Source organism: Squalius cephalus (genome assembly GCF_949319135.1).
Source record: "Squalius cephalus genome assembly, chromosome: 18".
NCBI classification, from domain to species: Eukaryota; Metazoa; Chordata; class Actinopteri; order Cypriniformes; family Leuciscidae; genus Squalius; species Squalius cephalus.
Genome location: NC_137139.1, coordinates 21,656,271 through 21,669,298, shown reverse-complemented (window position 1 = coordinate 21,669,298; position 13,028 = coordinate 21,656,271). Strand labels below are relative to the sequence as shown.

Genomic DNA, 13,028 nt, shown 5'->3' with positions numbered 1-13,028 from the left:
TGTGATTGTAAATAAATAATGCTTGCTCTTTTCAGAATATTAGGACACTGAGACCTCTACCGGTATCACTGAATATTACAGGCAGTGTAATCCGTATAACGCTGTTATAGTACTAAGTGTTATGAGCATATAGCTACAGTTCAAAAGAGCATATAGCTACAGTTCACATTTATTAAGCAAAGACTAAATGTATGACAGTAAAGAGATTTGTACAAAAATACAATTTTTTCAAATAAATTCTGTTCTTTTAAACTTTTCATAAAAATGTTAGGCAGCACATCTGTTGGGTCACATAAAATAATCCTTAACACTTTGATATTTAACATTTGATGTTTATTTTTGATTAGTTACAAAACATAAATAGAATCAACAGTTGAATTAGTTACCATTTACAGTCGCTAAATCACCAGCAATAAGTTTAGTCCTCTATAGATTATTTGAACTTAAATAACCTTTAATTATTGGTGGTCCCCCTAGTTTTACTGAACAACTTCACCCAAAAGTTACTCCACTGTAGAAATGATTTGACTTATAATATTCCCAATCATTTGCACTGAATTAAAATCCCTCTAAAAATCAAAAATTAGTATCAGGTCGTAATCTTTGAACACACTTCTGGGGTAAAGCTGTAAGCCAGGGGAACTCAAGAAACTGTTTAGGACTTGTGTCTTATTAGATAACCACAGCTTTCTCAAACACTGATCAGTACACAATTTTACATTTTTACAACCCCTTTCAAAATACAAAAATAATGCTTTCTTTTTAGATTACATTTTTGTAACACTTCAGCAGAGGGTTATCTTTACATTTCCCATTTGTACAGATCAAATGGCTAACGTTGGAGTTTTCTTAGACACAACAGCTTTTTGCTCACCACTGTACTGTGGGTTTACTGTAAGGAGGTGGGTCTTGTCTTTAGAAAAAGGACATAAAATACTGGAAACTGTATGATCCCAATCCTCTGTAGGCAACAGTCATGTTGACTTCTTTTTGTAGCATCCATGAGTTCTAGCATTAGCACAATTTAAAAAGCTTCACAAAATGAATCTGTTCCTCATTCCCTGTGCACTTTACACAATACATTCCATCCTGTCCATCTCTCACCTACTCGTTGAAAAACGCAGGATGCCTCTTTCATACCAACCTTTTCAACAAAACATTAAAAACAGCCAGTTTTCTGTATATGGGCATTGCAGGTTTTTGAACGCTGACTGAATCTTCAGTAGTCTGGTTACAGGTCTGATTTAAAGTCTGGGCACTGATATCTTGGTCTAGATGAATCACATATAAGCTTTATGATCAGTGTAGAAAAATACACCGTAGAAGGCAACCTATTTCTGAATGTTCTCCCGATCGTAAATTTGCATGGTAGTTTATGTATGTGTCTATATCTTATTTAGCACCAGAGCAGTATCTGATGAAATGCCGGATTCAATGAGGAACACATCTTTTTGCCAGTGTTTTGCTGATGCGCTGCGTTCACGAAAAGCAAACTCACAGTTCACAGATCACAGTTCGGTGTTCACGGAAGCACATAACGGGACTGTGCAAAAATAGACAAGAACAAGAACAAGCTGCGTTCACTTCACTTGAGCTTTCCAAACAGCCGTCTAGTCTTGCACTCTTCACCATGGGATTAATGTTAATAGTGTAAACCTTAAAAATATGAACGCCTGCTAGTGAAAAATACTGCAATCATATTAGCTAGTTTCATTTGAAATCAAATGAACTGAAGAACTGTTTTTTTCTTCTTCTCAGAATCAATTGCAGGATCGTAAAAGGAATTAGTCGATGGCTATTTGTTATTCTAGAAAAAAATCTTGGCTAAATCTAAAACGTTACCGCTATTTATCATTGTAAAATATAATACATGAGAAGCATGCCTTATCCGTGCACAACACGTCTTTTCGACTGGGTTCGTAGCTAAGATGATGGCTGCAGGGTTACCATGCTCTGCGCTGGAACATGCGATTGATCTCGCCACCGGCAGAATCCGTTGTGCTCTATAAAGATGGCGCTTCACTGCTGACCTCTGCTTGTTGTCGTTTCTGTGCGTATATATAAAAAAATATTTCTTTTAAGCTATACAGACCCACGTCACAACAACACAGAAAAGAATTTAAATATCTTTACTAATTGCACTTTTTAAAATTCAAATAGTCCTTTTGTTTGAAGCACTGATAAATAAAAACAAAGAGGATCATATCTCATCTCAAAAAATTTCTCTATATAGGGCGAGTTCAGGTCCAACTAAGCCAGATATAAAACTTGACGGTGGGGAAACACACAGAGGATATGTATTGAAAAATGCAACACAAACACACACTCACACAAATACACACACTACAGTATTTATACACCCCCATACCCACACACACCAACACGCAACCACTTGCTACTAATGTCCTTCCTGTACAGGATGTACATCGGGTATTCCTCTCCATCTTCTCAAACAGACCTCATCTCACTGCTGTCCTAAAGGAAGGGTGGACGTGGAGGGTTTGGAGTGAAGTTTGGCACTGGAGGGCAGAACGGAGGTGGAGCACGAGCAGAAAATGGTGTCTTGATTGGTGGTGGCGGCGGGGGCAGAGGCAGCTGTGATGCTGGTGGCGGGGGGCAGAGGAGACCCCGCTGCAGTCATGAGCGAGGGGGAGGCGCTGGGGGGAGGCGTGCCAGACACCAGGGGCTGGGATCCTGTCAGGAGCTGGACCTGCTGCGGGTGCAGGGGACACGGGCTGTACTGCAGATGTGCGTTCTGCTGGGGTAGAGGAGCGATGGGAAATTTCGTTGAAGGCGCCTGCGTTTGTCCACTGATGGTACTATAGGGGGTGGACGCCATTGTAGTCATGCTGACTGATACAGGGGTACTTAAAGGAGCCCCGGAAAACCAACCCGATGAAGCTGTTGTCTGCAAGATAGAAACATTATTTACTTATTATTTACTTAAATAACAATACAGAGGAATCCAAACGTCTGAAACTAAATTGAAAATCAAGGACTTAAAATTCGATCTAAATCTGAAAATAATCAAGTTTTAGTTTACCTTTATACCCGTATGAATTGTTTAATGCGGAGCGAGGATCGTCCAGTGAGTCTAAGCACACAGGTGTGGTAATGGTATTGAATTACTTGAAAACACTCCTATTTTGCTTTTTTCTAGTGTTCTTAAGGTGAAGTCACGATTACCATTGTTAAGTTTTCGTGAGTTTTTGTGGATGAAACAGCCATTTCATTAGATATCCACGCAATCAGGAAGGTGAAAGATTTTCCCTATCAGATTTCGCAACAGGTTCAAGTTGGTCACTCGAATTTGCTGCACTGACCAACAGAAATCTGCTTGTTTTGAAAGAGACTTGTGTGAGCGGTGCTTCACACATTGCTACACTATTGACAATGGACAAGGAATGTTTTTTGCTTGCAAAATTTCACTAATGTGATCGTACCTTTAGACTTTTGAATCCCACTGTATAATCACAGCAAATCACACACACATTTTAACCTGTAGGCTACAGGATAGTGCAAATGGAGACACTGTATTTGTTGCATGAATGCTTTACCTCAGTAGTCTGACCCCATCCGCCCAACTCCTGCACTTGTTGGATCTGTTTGATTTGATTCAGTGAAGGCTTAGGCTGAACAGGGCAAACAGCTTCTTTTGACCACTCATCAACAAGCTTGTGCAGTTCATCTGTGAATGTGCTCTTTCTATTGGCAGAAACCTGGCCTGAAGGACTCTGGTCTGAAAACAAAATGATGGAATTGTTAAAGATGCCATTAAATAAAGACAACGTAATCCTCATTAATTACAATACCATTCAAAAGTTTAGGATAGGTAGAGTTTTTGTAAAAAAAAAGTCTCTTATGCTCAACAAGGCTGCATTTATTTGATCAAAGTAAATATCGTATTGGATATTGTGAAATATTATTACAATTTAAAATAACTTCTCTATTTTAATACTTTTAAAATTGTTATTCCTGTGATGGCAAAGCTGAATTTTCAGCATCATTACTCCAGTCTTCAGTCACATGATCCTTTAGAAATCATGCTGATTTGATGCTCAAGAAACATTTCTTATTATTATCAATGTTGAAAACAGTTTTGCTGCCTAATGTGTTTGTGGAAACCTGATAAATATTTTTCAGGATTCGTTGATGAATAGAAAGTTGAAAAGAACAGCATTTATTTGTAATAGAAAACTTCTAGAACTTTTTTTTTTTTTGAATGGTAATGTATTATTATTTTGAGCATGTTCTATAGCTTTAGTACCTCTATTAGCAGTCAGTGATGGGGTTTTCTCAGGCTTGCAGTATGAGTGAAGCCTGCTTTTCTCCCTACCAGAATGACTACTAGACTGCTGAAGACTCCCTGAGTGTGCGTTTTAAAAGCAACAGGAAAACCGTAAAAGTGGATTATATTAACAAACAAACAAAACAACAAAAAAAAGCTAATTCTAACTCTTCATTATGGCATTACCTTGGTGTGTGACTCCATTGTTATCCATGTGAGAGTGGGGTCGGGGCCGGAGCTTGGCTTTGGCGGGTCGGGGTCTGCGTGGGGAGATGGCGAGGGGTGCAGCGGGTAAAGGAGAGGTCCGGGGCAGGGTCATGGACAGGGGATGTCTGTGGTCTTTCAGAGAGCGGAGCTGCCTGTACAAATCCTGCAGCTCTCGGTTCTGCTGTGCCTGCAGGGACACCACCTCTTTGATGTGTCTACAAAGATAAAAGAGATGAGGAAGTAATAGTCGATTTAGAAGTATTAGTATGAGAAGAACAACAGTGCAGAATTCAACTGCTCTCACTTCTCTCTCAGCTTATGGAGCTCTTTCCTCAAATCTTCATCCTCCACCTCGCTCTCATCGTCGCTGCTGCCCAGGGGCGAGCGTGCGTGACTCCTGGGTGGGTGGGTGGGCACTGTAGTTTTCCTCTCCTCTTTTTCACCATCCTTCCCTTTCGTTTTCCTCCTCTCTCGCTCCAGGTCAGGTGACACAGGAGAGCTGTCCGTCAAATTTTCCTCACTTTGTTCGGCTTGTGTAACTGAAAAACGGCCAACTTTTCTTTGCGTGAATCCTTGGCTTGGTGCAGCTTCCTGCTGTGAAAGGGGCTCTGCGGACTGGGACACTGGAATCACCTACAACAAAAGAGAATAGGAAATAGCAGTTACAACTGACCAACAGCTAAAAAAAATTGGATTGGATGGACTTGTCATACATCAGGGAAAGTCACTCAGTGATCTCATACTTATTAGTCATGTTGGAATGATTGTGTTTATAAGGTAAGCACATTAACACCACATAACCACACCACATACAACATAAGTTTGTAAATGGAAAGCGTTATTCAAACAATCATGGCGGAAGCAAGTTATTATTGATTTTATATACACTACCGTTCAAATGTTTGGGGTCAGCAATATTTAAAGAATATGAATACTTTTATTCAGTATGGAATCATTAATTTGATAAAAAGTGAGAGTAAATACATTTAACATTACAAAAGATTGCAAATCAACAAAAAAATAAATAAATAGTTCATCAAATAATCCTAAAAATTGTACCAGTTTCCACAAAAATATGAATCAGCGCTACTGCTTTTGACATTGATAATAATAATAATAAGAAGAAGAAATGTTTCTTGAGCTGCAAATCTGAATATTAGAATGATTTCTGAAGGATCAAAAGACACTGAAGACTGGAGTAATGATACTGAAAATTTAGCTTTGCCTTTGCCTAAATTACATTTTAAAAGATAAAACAAAAATGGATATTTTAAATTGTAATAATATGAACATAAGTCACTTCTTTCAAAAATATAAAAACTTTTGAAGGGTAGTGTAAATATGTTGTAATAATAAATGTTGATGATACAATTTAGTTATTTGTGCACTGTTGATGAAGTAGAGCAATTTCACACTATATGTGCATCTTTTGTCAAATTATCATGCCTTTGTCAGTTGTTAGAATCTGCCTTTGTCAGTTGGAGAAATATGACATTATATTTTTTCTAGATCTCAACCAAAATAATTAATAATTCCATTTTCCAAACTCCAAACTTGGGTAGAAATGTTCCCAGCAGCATTTCTATGTTTACACTTCTTCCTGTCTGACAAGAAACTGAAAAGAATGAGCTATTGCAAAGTGAGAATGGCAGAACAATGGCAGTACCTGGAAACGCCCTCTGTGCGAGCAGGGTTGGTTATTTGCAGATGCCTCCCTCTCCTCCTCCAGCCCTTGGCTGAAGTTGCCATCTTATCAGAAGGAATAAAGAGAGAGACGCAAAGACAAGGGAACACAATGACAATAGTAAAATGAAATGGGAATATACAGATAATGAAAATAAAACACAAATAAGCACACAAACAGAAGACACCACAGACACAGGAAGATGGCATTAATAACTACATCACACAACAGATCTTTGACTTACAAGCATCCATGCATGTTCACATGGTGAGATTTTAGAGTTAGCATGTCAAATTACACCATCGCTGGCAGTTGGTGGACATGAATACGGATATGATTATCATCTCAAATGCCATGCTGAGTGGACGCAGAGTGTGATGGGGAATGGGTTTGGGGAGGGATGGCAGGGAGCAGATTTAACAAACAGTAAAGCCAGTTTATGGAAGAACAATCTCTGCACCATAACTTCTAAAACATTAGAGAGTAATAAACAAAAGTATGCCCCCATCCATCCACACTCACATGATTGCATTCATCTGTCAGACTCTAATATCACTCCCTAGAGAGCGGCAGTGATACGAGTCAGCATGTGTGAATAATCTACATTTACTGCGTGTTCATGGTGTGTTTACAGAAACACTGTATGATTCCTAGTTGATGGTCCTAAGGTGCTTTTCATGATACATAGCCATACACACACACACACACACACACACACACACGCACGCATGTTGAATATGTAGTCTGTCAGGCTTGAATTGCTAAAAACTATTGCTTTAGACTGATGATATATTACATGTAGGCTATGTTAGGAATGGCATACTACCATATAACTTATACTAAGCAAGTATATTTTGCCCAGTATAAAATTTTTCAGTATTTATGGAACATCCAGATGACTTAGATATGACATTTTCACCAAAATGTGTTGAATACAAAGAACAATACAAGGAATACTGTATCCCATCATACTTCTTATACTAAGTATTTATACTGTACATAGAATGCAAATGTTCATAATAATTTAAGCAATAAAATCTGCAAATTCTAACACTAATCTTTTTTGACTCATTACTTGATTAGACTGCCATTTGTACTACAAAATTAGATAATTTAACTTTTTATTTCCAACATGCCACGGAATGTACAAAAGTTTGGGGTATGCTCACCAAGACTGCATTTATTTAACCAAAAATACAGTAAAAACAGTAATATTGTGAAACATTATTACAATTTAAAATAACGTAACTATTTAAATATATTTTAAAATGCGATTTCAAATATTTGCTAACAATGCAAGTCTTTACTGACACTTTTGGTCAATTTAATGCATCATTGCTGAATAAAAGTGCTAGTTTCTAATTATTTCTATTACTTATTTCTTCTAACTCTTACTGACCCCAAACTTATGATAATTAAATGTTGAAATGTCTATCAGTGCATACTGTGTACTTTTTCACATGCCAGTTTTTAAACAAAAACTGTAAGGACAGCAGTATGCTAGTATTCCATTCCAAACAAACCCATGGACATGCAAAAAAATACAAGAAATAAAACCTTCTAAAAGTCTGCCCAGATAGGAAAGAACAGGATATGATCTAAAGTTCAGGGAGAAATAAAAATCTACGCTTTTATGAAAAATGGACTGCTAGCATCTGAAAAATAGCTGTTCGATTTACTAGACATTAGAATTACTTACTTGCTAAAGCTTCAGTGAGTTAATTCATATATATATACAGTGTCAATGGTGCATAAAATGTGAATTCAAAAATGTAATGAGGGCCAGATTAATTTCTCAGTATTAAAAAAAAGTTTGCAGCTGTTATTTTTGCATTAGAATGGACAGAAATTTAATTAGATTGGGCACGGTTAACAATATGTAGTATCTAGTATCACGCCTCTTCAATTCCTAAACAAATAAAAAATGAACAGGTGCAAACTTCAGAGTCTGGCCCATGTAACTTGTAAACAAGGGTGCTATTTCGCAACTGCAGGTGCTCTGGGTGAGTGAGGCAGGGTGCAGGAAGGTGAGGGACACGGGTGCCGCAATACTGCACTGCATACGCAGGGGATGGAGACTCAGATCCAGGTGCGACGCACAAGGGTCATCCCTCTTAGATTCTCTTTCCTTTCTACACTCCTCTGTTCTTACCCCTGGGTAACCCATGCAGACAAAACAAAAAGGAGGCTACAACATAAATGTTAATGTACAGCAGAACAATTCCTTTTAAACAAAAACTCAAGCAAGAAAAATGTATCGCTAGATGATGTAATGATATCAGTACAGACTAAGCAAAGCAACAACCACGTCACCATGGAAAGACTATTAGGATTAATAACTAATTATTAATTCTAACAGTATTTTTAGAAATTAAGAAATCCCTATCTAGCAAGGTAAGACTCAGCTATATTATAGGCTACATTAATTTTAATCTAAACATTTGTTTTAGGTCAGTGCCCACCCACATCCCTCACTCGCTCTCTCTTGCGTGCTTCCTATGGACACTACCTTGCTGGACTCTGGGCTTCTTGAACAAGCTGGCGGAGTGGCGCAGTTTGCATGCCCAGCTTTTGAATTTGCGAGTCCAGGATTTCTTGCTAACAGGATTTCTGATACTAGGACATGTCAGGTTTAGGCCAAAATATCCACCTCCTTCATTGTGCTGATGCTGCTGCTGTCCAGGCCACAGTGGGATGGGCGACTGAGAAGAGGAAGGCAAAAGAACATCTCCAGGGAGGGAAGGGGGAGCCTGGACACAACATGTGAGCAACAGGAGGTGAACAAACGTAAGATGTGAGAATAAAATCTCTCTGTCTTTATGAAAAACCACATTTTGACTAAAGTTTTTCTAATAAAAATAAGCAGTTTTTTTTAAATGATAAAAGATCATGACAAACTATTAATAAAGTTCTCTTTAAAAAGGCTTAATTTTCATTTCACATGGACAGCTGTAATACCTGAAATTTCAGAATTAATTCAGAAATAAAAACATCCACACTATTGAAGGGATCTGCATTATAATGGGTTTTTGAATAAAATGGATTGGGGAAAAAGAATTAGCTTCCTGCCACTGATCTGTTATAAACAACCCACTTACGCTTACTGATGTTTCACTGGGCACTTTCGGGGATCCAGGCTCCTGTGGAGGGGAAAGGAGGGAGCATGGAGGGGATGTAGAGGAGAAGGATGATGCAGGCTGTTGTTGCACGGCAGAAGGGATTGTTTCCTCCTCAACTGCTCTCTCCCGCTCTCCATCTGGAGAGGTGGAGGAAGAACGAGGGGTGGTGGAGGAGGTGGTGGAAGAGGTGGAGTGAGGGGAGGTGTCTGAGGAGGTGACAGGAGGTGGGGAGAATGTATAGGGGGGCTCTGAAGACTCATCAACTGCTGTGGAGGCTGCAGCAGATCCCGAAGGGGCAGGAGCAGGGCCGCCCGTGGAGCCACTTCCCAGAGGAGCACCGCTGCCGCTGTGCTCCTGATACAGCAGAGTCCTCAGCTTCTCATCCAAAGTCTTGATTCGGTTGTCCACAAACTCGATTTTGGGCGGGCCTTCGCTGTCTGACTCGGCAACCGAGGAGGGCTGGGCAGGAGAGGGTGTGAATGTATGGGAGAAGGCGGGAAGAGTGGTTTCAGAGAGTGCGAGGGGTGGGAGAGAGATGTCCGAAGAGGGATGGGGTGGGGCGGAGTGGCTGACGGTGTCCTCACCAGTGGACAGCTCAGACTCCGCCTGCTGGACAGATGCCTGCTTCTGCACAGCCGGAGGCACTACGGTTTGTGCCATAGGCATCATATCATGCGGTACCTGCTGAAGTAACATCTGCGTTTGCTCTGTGGAGAGCTGCTGCGGGATTACAGGCTGAAACTGAGCTCGAAGCTGTAGGGGATCCTGGGTCTGGAAGCAATGCTGAGGATGCATGGACAGCATCGTTGGGGCCGGTGTGGTTTCTTGAGACACATACTGTTCTATCGTGTGGTGTTGGATCTGCTCGGCATTGGCTGTTTGCTGGAGGCCATGTTGCTGCAAGAATGCGGTCTGTTGCATTGCTAGCTGTTGAGAATCAACATGTACTTGTTGGTGAGGGACCTGCTGAACTTGGGCAGCTGGAAGGCCTCCCTGCAAAGGGACCGTCTCCACTGGTATCGGCTGTGATAGTGCTTTTGACTCGCTAGGCTGGAGAATAGGTGGCTGTGAAGCAACCTGGAGCACTGGATGAGGTGTAATCTGTGGTTGCTGAGCCTGTTCGGTGGTGGCCATTGCTAACTGTAGTGTCTGGGTCTCTTGAAGTATATCTGGTGTCTGTGAGGGTGCCATTTGGGTTTGAGCTAGCAATTTCTGTGATGGATCAGCGTAAGTCACCAGAGATGCTGGAGGGGTCCCATAAGCAGACAAGTTAGAGAGGGGCTGTTCACCCTCACCTTTAACTGCAGCATCTCCTTGTTCCACATTGGAGCCTGTGAGGGCTGCGACTGCAGGGAAAGGAGCGGCAGAGGTACTAGAAGCCATGACAGGGATTGAGCCAGCAGTCAAGGTAGCAGAGGAGACTTGCTCTACTGTTGGCAAGGCAGAGGGTGTTATATCTTTTTGGGCAGCAATGGCCGAGGCTGACATGGATGCAGGGGCTGATACAGTAGAGACCAGAGGAGAGGATGCAGATATTGAAGAACTTGGGGAAGATGCTATCCCAGCAAAAGACTCTGAGCGCTGAGGGCTCTCATGATCTGATAATACATTAGACAGAGTAGAAAATTCTTCAGATGTCATGCTAATTAATATCCATCTTATTAATTATCATCACTATATGGCTATCTTAGCTGAAACTAACAACAGAAATGTTGTAAACTTTCACTCAATCCATTTTAGTTTGGATTATGTAAGTAATTTCAATTTCAAATTTCACAGTGAATTCTCTACCTTTCTCCATTTCTATGGACTTGGGAACTAGGCTCTCTCCCATTGGTGGGGAAGTGGAAGCTCCCTGGTTGGAGTGTGAGTCACGATGGCGAATGGTTTGGTTAATGAAGAATCGCCAGCGACCCACGGGGGAAGACTGAGGGGCTGAATCCACTTCGCAAATAGGAGAATAACACAGAACATTTATTTTGCTACTAACTGTAACAGTGTAAAATTAAAAAAGTCTTGGTAAATATTTATTTTTTATTTTAATCAAGATAAAAAGACACCAAAGTTACAAAGACAATACAACTTTAATCCAAACTTTATTCTTCAGTTTCATTTATGGCAAGGTCAGAAGGTTATACACACTTGTTGTACTGGATGGGGTGCTCACATGGAGTTGCTCCAAGGACCCAGTCTGAGACAGGAAAAAAACTCATAAAATTAGAATTCAAAAAATTTGGGGTCAGTAAAAAAAAAAAGATTAAAAAAAAGAAAAGAAAAAATTAAAGTTTTTAGCAAGTTACAGTTTTTTTTTAATCAAGTGACAGTAAAGACTTTAACATTAAATATAATTTTTAGTGAACAAATAAATGCTGTTCTTTTGATCTTTCCATTCATCAAAGAAAATACAAAAAAAAAGTATCACCGTTTCCACAAAAATATTAAGCAGCACAACTGTTTTCAACATTGATTATCAAATCAGCATATTAGAAAGATTTCTCAAGATTAATGTGACACTGAAGACTGTAGGTAATGGCTACTGAAAATTCAGCTTTGCCATCACATGAATAAATTATAAAAATACATTTAAAAAAAAACTTACTTTAATTTGTAATGATATTTCAAAATAATACTTTTTTTTATTGTATTTTTGATCAAATAAATGCAGCCTTGGTGAGCATAACATTTGAATGTTAGCATACATTCAATGACATTTCAGAAACATACAATTAGGTTAGGGTTAGACCTGTGACTGAGTGCTAAGTATTCCTTGAGCTTTCTTCACTATAGCTCTCAGCTCCCCAACAAATTTCTCTTTCTCAGGCTCAAGGACAAAATCCTCCTCCACCTAAACAAAACACATTGAGAGGATATTTACCAGTGAAGACATACTTCAAAGCAAAAGCAACAGGTCAAGATCAGCTATCACAAATTCACTTAATATGTTGCTTCTTAAGAAGCAAATGATTCACATAGCTGCTGAACATATTTCACCATGTAATCTGCAATGTCTTCAGGTGCATCTCCCTCAATGTCAAACTTGAATGTGACCATCTTGTTGCTGTGAGTCTCCAATTGACACTCTACCATGTTGTCCCCTGTTCCTGAGACCTACAACATAGACAGTGTTCATTATATGATTCAATTAATTAAATTAAAAGTAAAGCTCAGAAAGTATTATAAATATTGTGATTTACATACCTGCAACATGCTGAGTTGAAAATGAGTTTTTTCAGTCTTTTGACAGGATGATCTCCTCTGAGATTTTACCTTATCTAGTTTTCCACTGGCCCACAGCGATTGAGCCTCATCTCCATTGGCAGGAACAGAGCTGGATTTATAAAATGTAAAAAGATTTAAAAAAAAAGATCTGTTTGTGCACAGTTAAATGTATACCAAATATTTCAAAAAAGTACATAAAACTACTAACCCTGATGAGGAGCCCCTGTTGGCAGACTGATGTGGGCTCTCCTGTTTAGACAAGATAAAAGACACAAACAAACGCACAGGAACCACAACATACCAACAGAAAAACAAAAAGAAAAACAAAACATCAGTTATGTAATGAGTTATGCAAATAATAAAACAAATAATAATAAAAATTCCATAAGTAAAATGAAAGCAAAGTATTACACAATACTTTGTGTAAACCAAAAATAAAATGACTGTCCTGAATTCAAGAGACAAAAATTTGGTTTGATTTTTGTAAGTTAAACTTTGGTTTTGCAGGTGT

The 13,028-nt window shown here is 39.3% G+C and overlaps 1 protein-coding gene across 7 annotated transcripts in view; it reads right to left on the bottom strand.

The window, feature by feature from the left end:
• Nucleotides 1–324: 324 nt before the first annotated feature.
• wnk3 (WNK lysine deficient protein kinase 3) overlaps nucleotides 325–13,028 on the bottom strand; it is a 55,193-nt gene continuing 42,489 nt past the window's right edge. For 2 of the 7 annotated variants that reach the window (XM_079848167.1, XM_079848171.1), the window contains 15 exons: nucleotides 12,726–12,766; nucleotides 12,497–12,626; nucleotides 12,290–12,406; nucleotides 12,042–12,143; nucleotides 11,441–11,489; nucleotides 11,090–11,242; nucleotides 9,278–10,896; nucleotides 8,689–8,929; nucleotides 8,244–8,333; nucleotides 6,162–6,244; nucleotides 4,800–5,128; nucleotides 4,475–4,710; nucleotides 4,268–4,366; nucleotides 3,558–3,739; nucleotides 325–2,908 (listed from right to left, as the gene is read on the bottom strand). In XM_079848167.1, the coding sequence (XP_079704293.1) occupies nucleotides 2,465–2,908; nucleotides 3,558–3,739; nucleotides 4,268–4,366; nucleotides 4,475–4,710; nucleotides 4,800–5,128; nucleotides 6,162–6,244; nucleotides 8,244–8,333; nucleotides 8,689–8,929; nucleotides 9,278–10,896; nucleotides 11,090–11,242; nucleotides 11,441–11,489; nucleotides 12,042–12,143; nucleotides 12,290–12,406; nucleotides 12,497–12,626; nucleotides 12,726–12,766 (3,915 nt within the window). In that variant the 3' untranslated portion in view covers nucleotides 325–2,464. The remainder of the gene's footprint in view (nucleotides 2,909–3,557; nucleotides 3,740–4,267; nucleotides 4,367–4,474; nucleotides 4,711–4,799; nucleotides 5,129–6,161; nucleotides 6,245–8,243; nucleotides 8,334–8,688; nucleotides 8,930–9,277; nucleotides 10,897–11,089; nucleotides 11,243–11,440; nucleotides 11,490–12,041; nucleotides 12,144–12,289; nucleotides 12,407–12,496; nucleotides 12,627–12,725; nucleotides 12,767–13,028) is intronic. The other 5 variants (XM_079848170.1, XM_079848169.1, XM_079848168.1 and 2 more) reach the window with 5 other exon arrangements.